The 15,699-nt window shown below is 37.3% G+C and overlaps 1 protein-coding gene across 2 annotated transcripts in view; it reads left to right on the top strand.

The window, feature by feature from the left end:
• CTNNA2 (catenin alpha 2) overlaps positions 1–15,699 on the top strand; it is a 499,450-nt gene that overhangs the window by 139,216 nt on the left and 344,535 nt on the right. For both annotated transcript variants that reach the window (XM_034064746.1, XM_034064747.1), the window contains exons 5-7: positions 450–569; positions 2,910–3,176; positions 14,338–14,541. In XM_034064746.1, the coding sequence (XP_033920637.1) occupies positions 450–569; positions 2,910–3,176; positions 14,338–14,541 (591 nt within the window). The remainder of the gene's footprint in view (positions 1–449; positions 570–2,909; positions 3,177–14,337; positions 14,542–15,699) is intronic.

Below are 15,699 nucleotides of genomic sequence, written 5' to 3' on the forward strand. Positions count from 1 at the left end.
GGGTAAATTTAAATCTTAGTAGTAAGTGTGGGTTTCCTTCTTAAACATTATTTCTTGTCCAGAATGAACAACTTGTCTTTGTTTCCTATAAACCTTGTATCACCCATTGAGAGCATATTAATCTATTTTTTGTTAACCCCACAGATATTTAATTTGTATTTCATCTGGGAAGTATGACAGGGGAAATTAATATAGTTATGCCTTTTACATTAGTTTCACATGATACCAAAGTACAGTAAATGGAAAGTAATGCAGGATGGCTATTAGACAGCTTCTCTATTAAGAAACTTAATTAAAGTTAGTGGGACTGTCATAAAGCCACTAGAGTGATGGACATGAAAGCTAAATTGGGTCCATATAATAGAGAGTGTTGGGTAGAATAGTTATAGACTTTGTCAAAGAGTACACCCGGATTAAAGTGCTAACACAGTTGATATATTATGTTCTAGGTGGAGGAAGCACTAGAGGCAGTGAAAAATGCAACAAATGAGCAAGACTTAGCAAATCGCTTTAAAGAGTTTGGAAAAGAGATGGTAAAACTGAACTATGTTGCTGCAAGGCGACAGCAGGTGAGTTCCCTTAAAATCTGTCATTAAGAATGTCAGTCTCGGTTCTAGAGATCTTGTATCTTACATCTAAGTGTGGTTTAAAATGTGCAATAAGTAATTGCTGTGTCATGGCCTATAATTTAATCCTATTGATTTTTGTTGAATGCGATGATTTTTTTCCATAATTGCAATATCTTTAAGAATATTTTCTCAGTGGCTTTAATTAATACCAGAATGAAGGGTGAAGAGGCGAGTGATTTGGGAGGTTAAGGATAGTTTTCAGTTGATGATTATTCCCATTTAATTCTAACCTATGCTGATTTGAGGTCACTATGACAGCTGTTAAAGCATGAGCTTTCTGGTGGTGTAGCATAATTCAAATTCAGGAAGAGCAGAAATCTCCTTTGTGCTTAAAACCATTATTGTTAATTTTCAGATACTTAAAAAAAGGCAAGTGCTCTGCTGTCATTACTAAGGCAGATGGAAAAAAGAGCAGAAAGTCATAATAACATTTATTCAATGCCTGCAATTATACAACTTTGCAATAAAGATAATTTTCTCCTGAACACTGTTCTCTGTAAGAGTCCAGATGGTGCTGTTGCTGTGGAGTTACGTAAAGTCTCCCCAGCTTTGGCTGTATTTGAGTACAACCAGTCATTCAGGGGTGTGTTGTTTTTATATAGCATAGCACAGTGGATTTAGAAAGCTGGCCTTCCATAGTCATCCATCTATGTACAAATTTCTTTGTTACAGTAATGATAATATACTTCTGTATTGTTATTGTATTTCTTATGTATTATTGTATAGGCTTATCAAACAACCACCATCACATGTGCTTCACATGCAGATGTTCCTGGAAGGGCTCAAGGTCAGATTGAATGGGGCTTGGAGCAGCCTGGTCTAGTGGAAGCTGTCCCTTACCAAGGCAAGGGATTGCAACTGGATGAGTTTTAAAGTCCCTTCCAACCCAAATCATTCTAGGATTCTTTTAATAAAATATAACTCTTTTTTTTTGAGTTAGACTGAAAGTAAATGACTTAAAAATGTAGGATGTAATCACTATATGAACAGTCCTATTACATATGTTCAGGGACATCCTGAGTGGAATTATAGCTACAAATATGGGGAAAAAGAGAAAAATGTGAAAGCCAATGAATAGGTCTCTTAAGTTCTTATTGGAGGTGTGAAAAGAGAACAGAAAACTGCAGTTGTAAACCTTTTGAAACTTTCTTCTTAAGGTGCATTTTGACAATGCCAGGAAGGTTTCCCATACAACAGGAAAATCTTGACAGCATGACAACTTGCTACCTATGTGTTCATACATGTTCATTTATCTTTTCTGTTTTGTAGCCTGATAAAGTTTTTAGGAACTTAACTCATTCTGAAAGCTGCTGCCCATCAATCGTGCGTGGTTTAAATTGTCAGTGTGTAGAACCTTTAAATCCAGAATATCTGGGCTGCTCTTTAATTTTTGCCATAGAGTCTATTGTGAACATAACTATTCAGGTCCTCCATATCCTCTTAGGAGTACTGTCAGGACTACCTTACTTAATGTTTGAAAGGCTGTCATGGGCAGGTTGATATATCCTGTAATTAAAGAAATTAACGGATTAAATAATAATACAGTGTCATCTTATCCTCATAATGTTGTAAACTATCTGATGCTTGTTGTCAGGGGAAACAAAGTGTGTCATTAAAACAAACACTAAATGAGATGAGGAATGGAGCAAAACATTAATAAAGGCTGAAAATAACAAAAGACAGGTCTCTAATAACTAAAAAACATATTAATCAATGTAATGTTTTTATTTTGATTTTTGAAAATGAAATTATAAGGTAAACCTTTTTAAAAAAGACATAGTATATATAAAAATATGGCAAACACCCTTGTGCAACAGGATTCTTGCACTGGCATTGTATTTATGGAGTTAGCAGGGTGAAGCCAGTCAATCAGGAAGAGTAGTTTTGAATGTTTTATGTAGATTTTCTGTGGGTCTTTGAATAAGAGAAGCATATAGACTCCTGGCTAAGAAGATATTGTAAGCAGAACGTAATAGTCACAATGGACACTTTTGGGTAGGTGGGGGATTTCCCATAGATTCATAGAATGGTTTGGGTTGGAAGGGACCTTAAGGATCTTTTAGTTCCAATCCCCTGCCACGGGCAGGGCTACTTTCCATTAGACCAGGCTGCTCCAAGCCCCATTCAACCTGGTCTTTATGGTAGATTTTGCTATTGATTCCATCTCTGCAAAATCACTGGATGGCATTTATGCTTGGATGCTTAAGCTGCATAGGCTTATACACATTCTAATGCAAGAACTTTAATTTACAACTATAAAAATGGTGGTTTTTCCTACAGGAACTGAAAGATCCTCACTGCAGGGATGAAATGGCTGCAGCTCGAGGTGCTTTGAAGAAGAATGCCACTATGCTGTACACTGCATCCCAAGCATTCCTCCGTCACCCTGACGTTGCAGCCACGAGGGCCAACAGAGACTATGTCTTCAAGCAAGTACAAGAAGCAATTGCTGGTATCTCCAATGCTGCCCAGGCCACTTCACCCACTGATGAGAACAAGGGGCACACTGGCATTGGAGAGCTTGCTGCTGCATTAAATGAATTTGATGTAAGTATCAGAAGTGTATGGAAAATGAAGCGCTTCTCCATGCAATTTACAGTGCTTTTAACTAAGTGGTTCTTAAACAGGACTTATGTTTCCCGTTTCATTCAGGTCCATTTCCTCAGGCTGCAGAGGCAAAGTGCAGACAGTGATTTGTGTTATTTTTAAGGAGTAATAGTTGCTGCTAATGGATTTGAATTATAAGGAGTTATTTGTGCTCATATGCAGTGGCTGTGATAGAGGGTCATTCCTCTTTTGCCCTAATGTCCTTGAAAAATCTAGCTACGCAGTTCTTAACTCAAAGTTGGATTAATCTGGTTGCTTAATTCTGTGACCAAGATCTGTGATTAGTTGAATGGCAAAATGATGTTTGTCTGGCAAGTCAAGTAGCTATGACAATAAAATATGCACAGTGATGGAGCTGAGCATCCTGGAAACATTAACATTCAACTTGAATCATGATTTCTGTTAATCAAAAATACAGATAAAATATCTTTCAAACACAGTTGAAGAGTTACTTCAGCTGCAGGCAATGTGCTGCAGTCTCTGTTCCAGCAATAGCTACGGTTTTGCTTAAGCAACTTACCAGCAACTGAGTGTTGAACTCTTACTTTCATCGCCAGTCCTGTTTAGGATTTTACCCTATCTCACACTTGAGGGCTGTTCTTTAGGAAGCAGGAAAAACTCCCACATTTAATTGCAGACAGTTTGTGGAAATATTTTCCTATTTCATTCTGACTTTGGGTAAGGGTTTGTTACAGTTATGAGGGAAGGGTGTACTTCTCATTTTAATACGTTACAGTACAAGCATCTGTCAAACACAACCAGGAGCTACTCAATTCTGCTGTATTTAGCACTGAAAGCGAAGGTGTAGTGCAAGTGGTTCATCTCATGTTTTGTCACTGTGTCTGTGGCTTACTGTTATTGGGTCTATTTTGAAGGTGGTAGCATCAGCACCCTCACAGTAAAGAAATTCTTCCTTATATCTAACCTAAATCTCTGCTGTTTCAGTTTTAACCCATTACCACGCAGGATCAATACCCTTTTATACCCAGTACCCCTTGGGACCCCCTAAATGGGATCAAGGATTATATTGTATGATCAAGGGAAGCTTCAGGATTGAGTAAGATCCTGAAAAATGGCAGAGAATGGGTATACAAATAATAGCAAAAGGGAAATGGGTTTAGAGGGGAAACATAACAGCAGGAAATGTGTGGGTAGGTGTAGAAAGTGACAAGCAAAGACAGTAAAACCATGCAGAACTACTGCAGGATGCAGAGGTTGACTCCATCTTCACCATACACTTCTCAAGTCAATGAAACAGCAATGCCTGCATCAACCATACAGATTTATTTCTTTTTAATAGCTATATTTCTAGATATATGTTTTTTTCCTGTACAGTTGTTGTGGGTCAAGATTTAAAGAATCTGCATGGTTTTCATGTCCTTCTCAGCTCACAGGTCCCCTGTTCATAAGATCCTGCAAATAACATCCCTGTTTGATCTTGTTACTCTGGTTTTTGTGGGGGACTTTACATGTTACAGACAGCAGAGGTTTGACAGACAGTAACTGACAACATGTGACTTCTCAGTCCCAAACTGATGATGCTGCTGCTCTCTGGAAAAGGCTTCTGCTGAATGCAAAGAGGAGTTGTGCTTAGTGAAAGTAAATTCAGTGAAGTCTGTGTGAGACATCTGATAATGTCCTTTTCCTCTTTGAGAGAATATTGTTCATCATTTTTCTCCACAGGTAAAGTCTTTTCCACTCTACATTGCAGGCATCATGAATGTGTATGTGTGATGTGTATCTATAGTATCGTGTTCTGTTCACAACTACGTGTGGAAAACCAGCTTGCCATTTTTGAGAGTTTTCTCCTTCTAATTTTAAATAACTGAATGAAAACTTTCTTGTCTGACTTATGAGGATGGAAAGATTGCAACTATTGCTTTATCTTTAACAGTATTTACTGTTTTGCCTCACTGTTTAGCTGTTGAATGAGATTTATTCACACCTAATTTTGCAACTGAGACAACATTCCCTAAACTCCAGGAAAGCAGAAATTACTAGCTGTGATGGTGGGATGATTGTGAATTTATCCTTATGTTTTACAAGCGAGAAAGCAGGAAAGGTCACCAAACTAGTGGAACTATGTTATGTGTAAAAAGAAACAAGTTTGATTTTTATGCTGGTGTGATATAATACTTCAACAAGGGAAAGGAAGTTTATGATTTCTAGTGACAATAACTTCATAGTATACTTATTTTACAGTGTCAGTCATATTGGTTGAGATAAATGTGTTTGGTATGGATTGCATACTAAACCTTGTATTATTGGATGTGATAATTCTTCTATATTAAAAACAAGTTTATATGTTTTCCTGTACTATTTCATACTTTTCAGCCTTTATCATTTTGATATTCAGAATCAGCCCTCTGTGGCTTAATGCTTCAAGTATTGGCAGTGTAAATCATCTGAATGCTTTCTCACTCCAAACACGTAATATAAGTAATTATTCTACCTATCCTATGTTACAGCTATTGTGTTTGAATAGGTGTCATGTTAATTATCATACTCTATACATTGTGATACGTAACATAAAATGTACGTTATTAACAGCAAAGTTTTGTCATTTGTTGCTCTCAGAGATAATTTATGTAGAAATGAGGAGAGTTCATTATTGTGTTCCATATTGTATTTGCTATCTATTATGCAGTCATTAAATATTTCTGGGTTCTTACTACAACTGAAGATGCACCATGTACCTCCCCTCAAGACGCCCAAATTTATCCAAGTTACATAGAGAAGTTTGTTAAAAACTTACTGGGTATTCTGAAAATACTCTGTTTCACTCAGAAAATGGTAGTTTTGGTCTGATAAGGTCTTAGCTATTCTGGTCACATGCTGAGTGTTGTGGAATTGATTCATATGGTAACCTCTGTGCTCTCCGCATCGTCATTATGTGCTCCAGAGACAGGACCTACCCATCAAACTGGGTAAAAATTAGTGTATTCATCCTTGTACAGTGCTCTAAGGGTAGATTTAACACTTTTGTGAATGCAAAGTTCTTTACTATGCATACACCAAAGCCATATAAAAGGAGTATTTCTGTGTTTGCGGCAAGGCTTGGATTGTCTACAATAAATTATGAGTCAAGGATAAAAAGCATTAATAAAGCTTCCGACTTAGAAAGGGGAGGAAAGGATATCTAAAGGAAAAAAAGGACCAAAACCCCTTCTTTCTATTTCCAACTAATGGCTTTGTCAACCCTGTGCTTGAGTTTTGCATTTGTGTGTGTTTATAATAAATTAACAAGTTCTGGATCTATCAATGGAACAGAATGATATTTGTTAAAGTGTATATATATAGTGCTTGCTTTTTACATGCTAAGCAGACATAACCTGTACTACGTGTTATTTTGATACTCCAGTTATTTGTTGCTTCTCTGTGCGTGCACACATCCATTTGCCTTTAAAGTTGCTTATCAACAATGTCGATCCATCTCGAACTGCTGCTCCTGTGTGCCTCACCCCTTTACTCTCTGATTTCAAAATCATACTGGTCTAAAATGAGTATGAAAACAGTTTGGATTGTAAAGGATTTGATGTGGCTGAGAACTGAAAGAAGTGGTTACAATGATTTTTGGTACTTGAGGTATTTCTGTATTTGAGTAGGTGCTGAGGTATTGAAAATGTACCATTTTTTTTGTTATAAAATGGATTTGAACAAAAATATTCCAGGCAGAATAACTCAATCTTTAATAAATTTTGGAAGGCTGTAACTCCACCATTTGGGAGATTACTACATCTGATGAGAAGCAGTGTCTGATGGCACTGGTCACTGTACTCCAGGCTGTAAAATGGAGCTCATACTTAATAAGTGGACTATCATAACGTATTTCTCAAAGATATTAATAATCCTTCAGGACTCTTTGTCAGAGCTAGTGAATGCAGTGCTCTCTAGATGGAGTGAATGCAAGTAGTGAGGGGGAAAAATACATAGACACTGAAAAGACATAATACTTGAGTACAGCAACAGCAATACTGGCTTATTTTGGCAAGAGAATTAAGAGCAGTCAAAATGTGTCATAAAGGTAGTGGACAGAAGAGATGCTGTATCAGTAAGTGAGTGCCTGTAAAATGTTGTTGCTTTTTTGGACAAATAACTGCTATAGATGTTCATCCTGAGAATGGATTTTGTGGAATATGTCTGGAATTCTCAATTTCCTTGTAAATCTGTTCTTCAGAGAAGTGATTTGTGATACTGGAGATAAAAGGGTGAAATGTGAGCTTCAACATAAGAATTGAAGCTTGATTGTTTCAGTATTGAAATCATAAGAGTCTATTTCAGAACTATTGATCACATCCCACATAGCAGTTGGAAGCTGGACTTGTTGAGCTTCAGTGTCTAGGGGAGGACAGCCAAATGGCTGTTGCTGTGTAGTAGCAGTTATATACTGAATTTAAATAGAAATGCTTGTGTTACTGTGCACTGGAGTAAACGTGTTGCAAATGCAGATAACTTCATATATGACTTTGAATGAAATGCAGGGTATTTTCTTTTCCCTTGAGCAGCCGGAGTGGCTTTTAAGCTGGAATGGTGTTGAGTCAATCAGTGTGAAGGCAGCCAGGCTGCATCCCTATGCTTCAGAAGCTCCTTCTATTCAGTAGAATAGAAGGATTCTGTTCAGTGAGAACTTCTGGAACTTTATGCTCTCCTCAGATCTCTCCTTAACAGGGAAAAATCGCAGTCTGGTCATCCTCCACATGTTAAGAAAATAATGATCAGCAGCACAAAGTTGTATTTTACAGTATCCGTAAAAACTTTACTTGTTTTATAGAAAAAACGTCTTTGAGGATGCTGAACTGACCTTTCAAGAGAGGAAAAAGCAGTGTGAATTTTCAAGGGTACTGATGATGCTAAAGGGACAAACAAACTTGTTCTTTCATGTTACCACTGCACTTTCCTGCCTGCTACAACCCCTTCTGTGTGTTACTTTTGTGTGTTTCTTCCCTCCCTCCAACCCCCGAATTTTCCATGCAGAATGTGAGTAGTTTAGCTGCAAGAAACTCAGACTGAGTTTGCATTAAGAGTAGATTCAGATGAGATCTTAAGCAGAAGTTCTTCCCTATGAGGGTAGTGAGGGCCTGGCTCAGGTTGCCCAGAGAAGCAGTGGCTGCTCCATCCTTGGCAGTGTTCAAGGCCAGGCTGGACAGGACTTGAAGCAACCTGCTCTAGTATGGAAGGTGTCCCTGCCTGTGGCAGGGGGCTGGAACTGGATGAGCTTTAAGGTTTTCTAGCTCAAACAGTTCTGTGATTCTATGATTCTAAATTGTTTTAATTATCTGTTTTAGAAATTCATTCTACTTTAAACATAGTAGTTGGCGTTATGACATTGTTATTGCTTTTTCTGTGGTTATGTATGTGTAAGGATGTGTATACATAATTATGGCAATGTCAGCTCCAGAGTACAAAGGAGCACTGGAAATAACGGGATTTTTGTAACAAATGCATAGCAAAAATGTGAGCTCCGTAAATGAAACACCCTCACTTACTGGCAGTGAGGATCTTATGTTCAGTCACCTTTAGCAATGAGGATGTGGCTGCGGCTGCTGCTCTGTTTTCTGTATAAGAGCACCATCTAGTGGGTTTCCCTATCTTTATTTTGATTTAGTTATTTTTTCCCTCCTGAAATGCTCCTGTGCAGTTAAATAGTATTGTGAAAAGATGTATAAGCAAAAATACTATTTGTAAGTTTAACCATAGTGCTTGATGGTAGGAAAAATAGTATGCCAACACTCCAGGCGCTTTGTGTGCTTTCCTGTTAAAAACGTGTAGTAGTACTGGTTTGTAGTAGGACAGTAACCAGTTTCTTTGCAATAGAGAATTTATAGTGAATCTTCATCCAAACAGATTTGTTAGAGGTAGAATCCTAAAATGAGTTTGTGTTGGAAGGGACTTTAAACTCATCCATGGACAGGGACACCTTCCACTAGAGCAGGATGCTCCAAGCCCGTGTCCAACCTGGCCTTGAGCACTGCCAGGGATGGGGCAGCCACAGCTTCTCTGGGCACCCTGTGCCAGCACCTCAGCACCCTCCCAGGGAAGAGCTTCTGCCTAAGAGCTCAGCTCAGTCTCCTCTCTGCAGGTTAAACCCATTCCCCCTTGTCCCTGCAGCCCTTATCCAAAGCTCCTCTCAGGCTTTTTTGTTGGTCCCTTTAGGCACAGGAAGCTGCTCTCAACTCTCCCTGAAGCCTTCTCCATGCTTATTGTGAATAATAAGCATGAATATTAGAACTGTTAAAAAGACATTAAATGCTTGCCAAGTTACGTATTACAGCTCAAAAAGAACAGTAATGGAAATTTTACAATTCAACTGCACTCGGTGCTGTTGTTAGCATGTTTGTTTAGCACCTCTGGGGTGCTCATATTAACTCAAATATGTTTGTGGATACCAGCAATGTGTCAGGGAAACAACATCCCAATTTCTGTTTAGAGAATAGGGATAGCAGGAGGTTGAGAAGTTGGGGGCTGTGGCTGTTGCAACTGCTCTGTGTTACATGCACTTCTGAGTGTCCTATTCATCAAACTACTATGAATTTAGTCATCCTACTGTCTCAGGAGGAAAGAAATTCCCTTATGTCTTTGAATTAGCTCTCTATTCTTTTATCACATCAGACCAGCTCACCAGAAGCTGCAGTGGTATCATACGGTCACATTGTTCTTATTTCTTCAAACCATAGCTCTGTGGTGTCAGTGGAACACAGCACAGTGATAGGCATAAACATTTGATTTATCACTAAACAAGAAGTAAATACATTGTTAGCGCTTTGGGGGACACTGACACACGTATCTAAACCAAACTATGAGCACACTGCATTTGTTTTCAAGTAGTGCAGGCACCTCAGACAAAGAAATACATGGATCACTATTTATACAGTCTTGTCTCCCAAGTTGTTCTGAAAACTGGTTCACTGGGTATATTACCTGCTGCTTTTTACACTGAGGCAGTTTCTCATACTGTCATGTGGTTGTGATATTGTTTATTTAAGATATCTATCAATTTGATTTCTTTATGGCATTTGTCACTGTGGTTTTGATTCCTTCTTCTGACATACTGCTTACTTTGCAATGGTATTTACCTTAAAAATTGTGTGATTCATTGTGATAAATCACTAAGTATGCTAGGGAATGGTCTCTGCCCTGCAGGTTTAACATTCTGAATAGATGACTTGATACAAGTGTTAAAAGAGAAGTAGAGGAAAACAGGTTTCATTTGTCCAGAGTGGAACAACATTCATAGCGTCATAGCTTCAGCTATGATAACTTCAAGCATCAACTTCAAGCATCACCTGGTCCAACCTTTAATACAACATTAATGTAAGAGTTAATAAGGGAAATGCAAAACCCTGAGTTCCAATTAAGTATCTCTACTGTGCTGTGCAGCTTTCCATGGTACTTAATCCATCATCTGAGTTTACTGGGATTGTGTTGGATGTAAATTTTCTTAAACCTGCCTTGTACAGAAGTTCCTTACTTGAAAGTTATTCCTCTTCAACCTAGGATAATTCCTCCCCCTGCAGGGTTTCAGCTAGGCAGTGCTATGGTTGCAACAGCTCCTTTATCCCCTTAGTGCCACTATGTTGTCTTGTACAAATACATTTCAAACTTAAGGTTTGTGTGGTTTTGTTTTTCCTTATAGCATCTTATATAAGTTTCACAACTCTATTAATATGCCTTCAAAGTTGCCTTTCCTGTCTTTGAAAATATGAGTGAAAAAATCAATTTGACTTTCCTTCCTTCCTGATAGAAGCACATGAGTTGTTTCTGGGTTTTTAGTCTTGGTTTGGGTTTTCTGTGTATGTTTTTTTTCTCATCAGTGCTTTTAAAATGTTTCTCAGATAAGAAGGTTGTTTTCCATTAGAACAGAACAAGTAGATATAGAATTTCTGTTATATGATTTGATAGCTTCTTTTAAAATTCCTCTTTACTCAATTACAAGAGGAAACCACGTGTTTCAATGGGGGTTTGTGGTGTTTTAAAGGGCAGAACACGCATAATTGTATAAAGGGCCCCAAAGATACCATTGTTATTCTCTTCATCCTTTTAACAATAAAAGAAATTAAGGAAGTACAAGGAAATATTGAGTTCCTCCTTGTCCACTCAGTCAGAGGTTTTAAGGTAGATAATTGAATGGGGAGTTCTAGAAAGAATCTGTATGAAGGTAAGAATCTGACCTTTGCTGTTACACAAATGCACCCAGCTCTACAAATAGGAAAACTCTGCAGACCAGTTGGTTGTTCCTCTTCTTTACCTCCAAAAATGTTATTTGTCATAGTGTTTATTGCAAGTGATAGCAGAGCTATAATTTAAGAATCTCTCTGTTACCAGCTCTAAGGTGCTGTGCTTTCGTTGAGGCTATTTAGTGTTTTCAAACAAATGATGCTTTCAGTGTACCTGATTTTTCAGCTTGCCAAAATGCTGAGCACTATTAAAGTTTATAAGTTGATCCCTTGACTTAGTCATGAATTTGAATACATTTTGTGTTGGTTGATTTTCAGCTTTTTCAGAACTGGAGATCCCTTCCTTCTGTTCCTGAAATCATTAACATCACTTAAGTGTTTAAAAAGGAAAAAATAGTGGTTCTGGAGAAGAATTCTGCTGAAATTCCCTTAAGTCTTTCTGTGTACAGAACCCAGTAGCTGAGCGGTTTTTGATGAGCAATAAAGCAATGCCCATAATAATTAAGGTTTTGCAAGAGCATATACTGAATTAGATAATGCAGATAATGATACAGTAATCATAGTGCTTTTGGAGTTGTAAAATTGTTTTAAGAGATCAATTAAATTTAGTGTTTTGGGTTTGTTTTTCTTTGTATTTCTAATACACCTTGGGGTTTTTTGTCATTGTTGAAAAAGATATTCCTATGCAGATATGTTTCCCAAGTTTCAATGATTATGTGCTTTCTGATAATACAATGTGTTGATGGAGGGTATGTCGTGATTTTCATTTTGTTTAGCTGAAGTATGAATGATTTGTCTGATACTTTAAAGTATAATACATGAAAGGTTGTAACCTTACCATAAAGTCCATACCTTGTTGTTTATTAGTGTTCATGATAATTTATTGTTGTTTGATACCCTCAATGATACACAATCCATTATTTAAAATGTAAATGGTGTTTGTATTTAGCCTGTATTGAATTTCCTAAGCTTATTCATGGGGTAGGACATAACTGCTTGTGAAAGTAGCGAGTGGGGTTTTGGTAAACAGATATTTGATCTGTACCTTGTTCATCCTCAAGGCTGGAAAAGGATGGAAACATTCCAGGAACACATTCTTGGTAGGTCTTTGGGTGTCACTGAAGATTGAGTGCAGGGTCTTCAAAAACTTCTAAGAAGAAAAATGATTCATGGCTTGCTGAGAGGTGCATGATCTGCTCTTTGAAATTTGCTGTGTAGGTAGAGAACCTTACGCCTACAGCTGTGAGGAAGAGAAGGAAAAATGAGGCATTTCTGGAAGAGCTGGTTATGCTGCTATCGTTGAAACATGAAAATTGCTATAGTCCTGTATGGATGCTGCTTTGATGGAGTTTCTGGCTTGAGAAAGGGGTTTGCTACAAGTAGAACATAGGTTGGCTATTGGAAATCCCCTAGTCTCCAGTAAAGTACTTCCTGACTATGTTAATAACTATTTTTATGGTCATTTGGAAACAAAGCAAAAAATCCCACATGACTATTAACATAACCATTTTATGGTAATTTTAAAGCTCAACCACATTTGAATAAGGAAACACTGATAATAATCTGAGGCATGTAGCTATTTTTTTTCTTGTAGTGGCATAAATTGCTGAGATAGCTCATTTGATGCAATTTCTTGCTACTACTAAATTATGCTGTGAAAATGAATTCATATAATTGATTTCTTAAAATCCCAAGTATCATCATTCGACTGAAAGGCACAGCTACATAAATATGCATAGGCCAAAGTCATGGAGAAGTTGTTTTCTAATTTAGATGCTTGTAAAACTCCTCTGCTTACTGCTGTGAAACACAGACCTCAGAAGATACATGTGAGACATTATTTCACATTGTGGGTAATGCTGCATTTATTTCTGCCAAGTCAGCATGTCCTGGAGCTAGAAAAATACATTATGTGGTTAAAATTCTTCTATTTGCCCTTTTTATTAAATAATTAATCTTTATAAATTACCTGACATCCTTATGTTTATTACTATTTAACTGCTATGCATTCAGTTAAGCTGTAGATTGCTCAAGGCTTCATTCCCCTTTCCCTGTGTAGTAATAAGAGTTATGCTTTCTTGTGTGTGGAGTTAAGTGTAAGTTTTCTATTGAGAAATAAGCAGATCTTTTGTAAAAGTCTTGTGCTAAATTAAAACATATTCACTTGGAATAAGAATTTAGCTTCAGTTCATTTGAGCATATTCTGATCTATAATAAACACGCAATTTTCAGCATTAAAGGCAGATGTCATGTCCCTAATTCCTGATTTGTATTTTAATATACTTAATGCACTTACTGTACTTTTTCAGATTAACTGTATCATTTGGGTTAACATTCGTTGATCGGCTTTGGATGTTGTAGGAAATCAGCTAATCATAAGGCTATCAAAATGTTGTGAACATTAAAATGGTTCATTAGCAATAATCCGATGTGCTTTAAAATACATGTATTAGAAAACAAAATACTTTTAATTTTACTTCCTATTTCATGACTTATTTTCTTTTAAAGCTCACATTAAGTGATCTTCTTACAGAGCGTTTTTTGGCAATGTGCAGTTATAAAACTTTTTTGCATGATTACAGCAAAAGGTTACTGCATTACATGGTGGTGTTAATGTGCCTGGAAGTGGGAGCACGCAATTACTGCTTTTGTATTTGCTACCTTGAACAACAAAAAGAGAAAAACAGTTCAGAATATAATCTAGTAGGGACTTAAACCTCATAACATTACAGAAGGCTGTATACTGACAGGGGTAGAATCTATGTGTTTTAGTCCTATTTGATGTTTGGTCATACATTTTATATATAAGGTACACAAACATATAGCCGTGATCATAATTTCAGAATTAAGATGTCTTTAATAGGAAACACTCTTTGAAAATCCGTGCCGAAGACCCATAATTTTCCCACTCATATTTTGTCTTTTAGAACAAAATCATTTTAGACCCAATGACTTTCAGTGAGGCCCGCTTCAGACCATCCCTTGAAGAAAGGCTGGAGAGCATCATCAGTGGAGCAGCGCTGATGGCAGACTCCTCCTGCACACGAGATGACCGCCGGGAGCGCATCGTCGCTGAGTGCAATGCTGTGCGGCAGGCGCTTCAGGATCTGCTCAGCGAGTACATGAATAATGTAAGTTATACTTTTCCTACTGGCTGCTTCTTCAGTTGATGATTAAACCTTTCAGAGGCTAATGCTATGACTTTACTTTTTAATAAAACCCACAATGTGTCTTTGTACCAGGAGTAATGGTAATGCTATTTCAGTTATTTGACTTCTTAATGGTAATGCTGTTTGAAATATTTCTCTTTTTAATACATTGCAAGTATTTTGCAGAAGTTTGGTACAATCAGAATCTCATAGGAGGGTTTTATATTCAGAGGAACTGTGTTTCCCATGGCTTTCACATTAAAGTTTGTTCTTATGCAATGAATAGGCAACAAGTACTCCTTTTGAGCTAAAGTACCTTTAAAATGACAATTAAGCACAAGCAATGGAAGTGGGCAATAGCCCAAGACTTATCTTAATGAAAGTGAATGCTGTTGATTTCCACCATGTGATGGTGGATGTTGTATTTACTTATTAGGATGCTACCTCATGTACGATTGTCTGTTTGCTCTGTGGGTTAAACCAGTGAAGGTTTTCATTTAGTGTTGGAGCTGTCAAAGTACTTAGTTGCTATGAAAGTAGCTGTTCACACAAAGAAAGGTATCTGCAGTACTTTAAATAGAACTGGCTGATGTAGGCTTTCAAGTGGTGTTAAGTTTTTCAACATGGTGTTAACCTGTAGTGCTTTTGTTCTGCATAACTTATCCTAGAAAATGCTCTGTCCAACAGTTTGAGTTAAAACTTGTAAATACTATTGTTGTGTCATTTGGAGGATGTGTGGAAAAGAATTAAGCAACATCAACAACCTTTATTTAAATGGAAATGTTGGCAAACAGGTTTCAAACTGAGCATCTGATGCTATGCTTTCTTGTCTGACTTGTCTGTCATTGCTACCAGAGTATCAGATGGCACATTTTGATCCTGTTTTGCTAGAATCATCAAAATAATGTTTAAGAGGCTGTTCAAGGATGAACCTCTAATGTTGTTTTCACTGGTGCTGTTATAGTTGGTTGGTAGTGATACAATGTGGTATCAATAGTGCAAACTTCACTCCTTTAGTCATTGTACAGTTCAAAATTAACTGTGATGTTTCTCTAAGGTATTATTCCATGTAACAGAGTCAGATCATGGAATAACTGGTTTTGGTGGAGAATTTAAAAACATGTTATTTACTTTTTTTGT

This window comes from Melopsittacus undulatus, chromosome 7, assembly GCF_012275295.1.
Source record: "Melopsittacus undulatus isolate bMelUnd1 chromosome 7, bMelUnd1.mat.Z, whole genome shotgun sequence".
In the NCBI taxonomy this organism is placed as follows: Eukaryota; Metazoa; Chordata; class Aves; order Psittaciformes; family Psittaculidae; genus Melopsittacus; species Melopsittacus undulatus.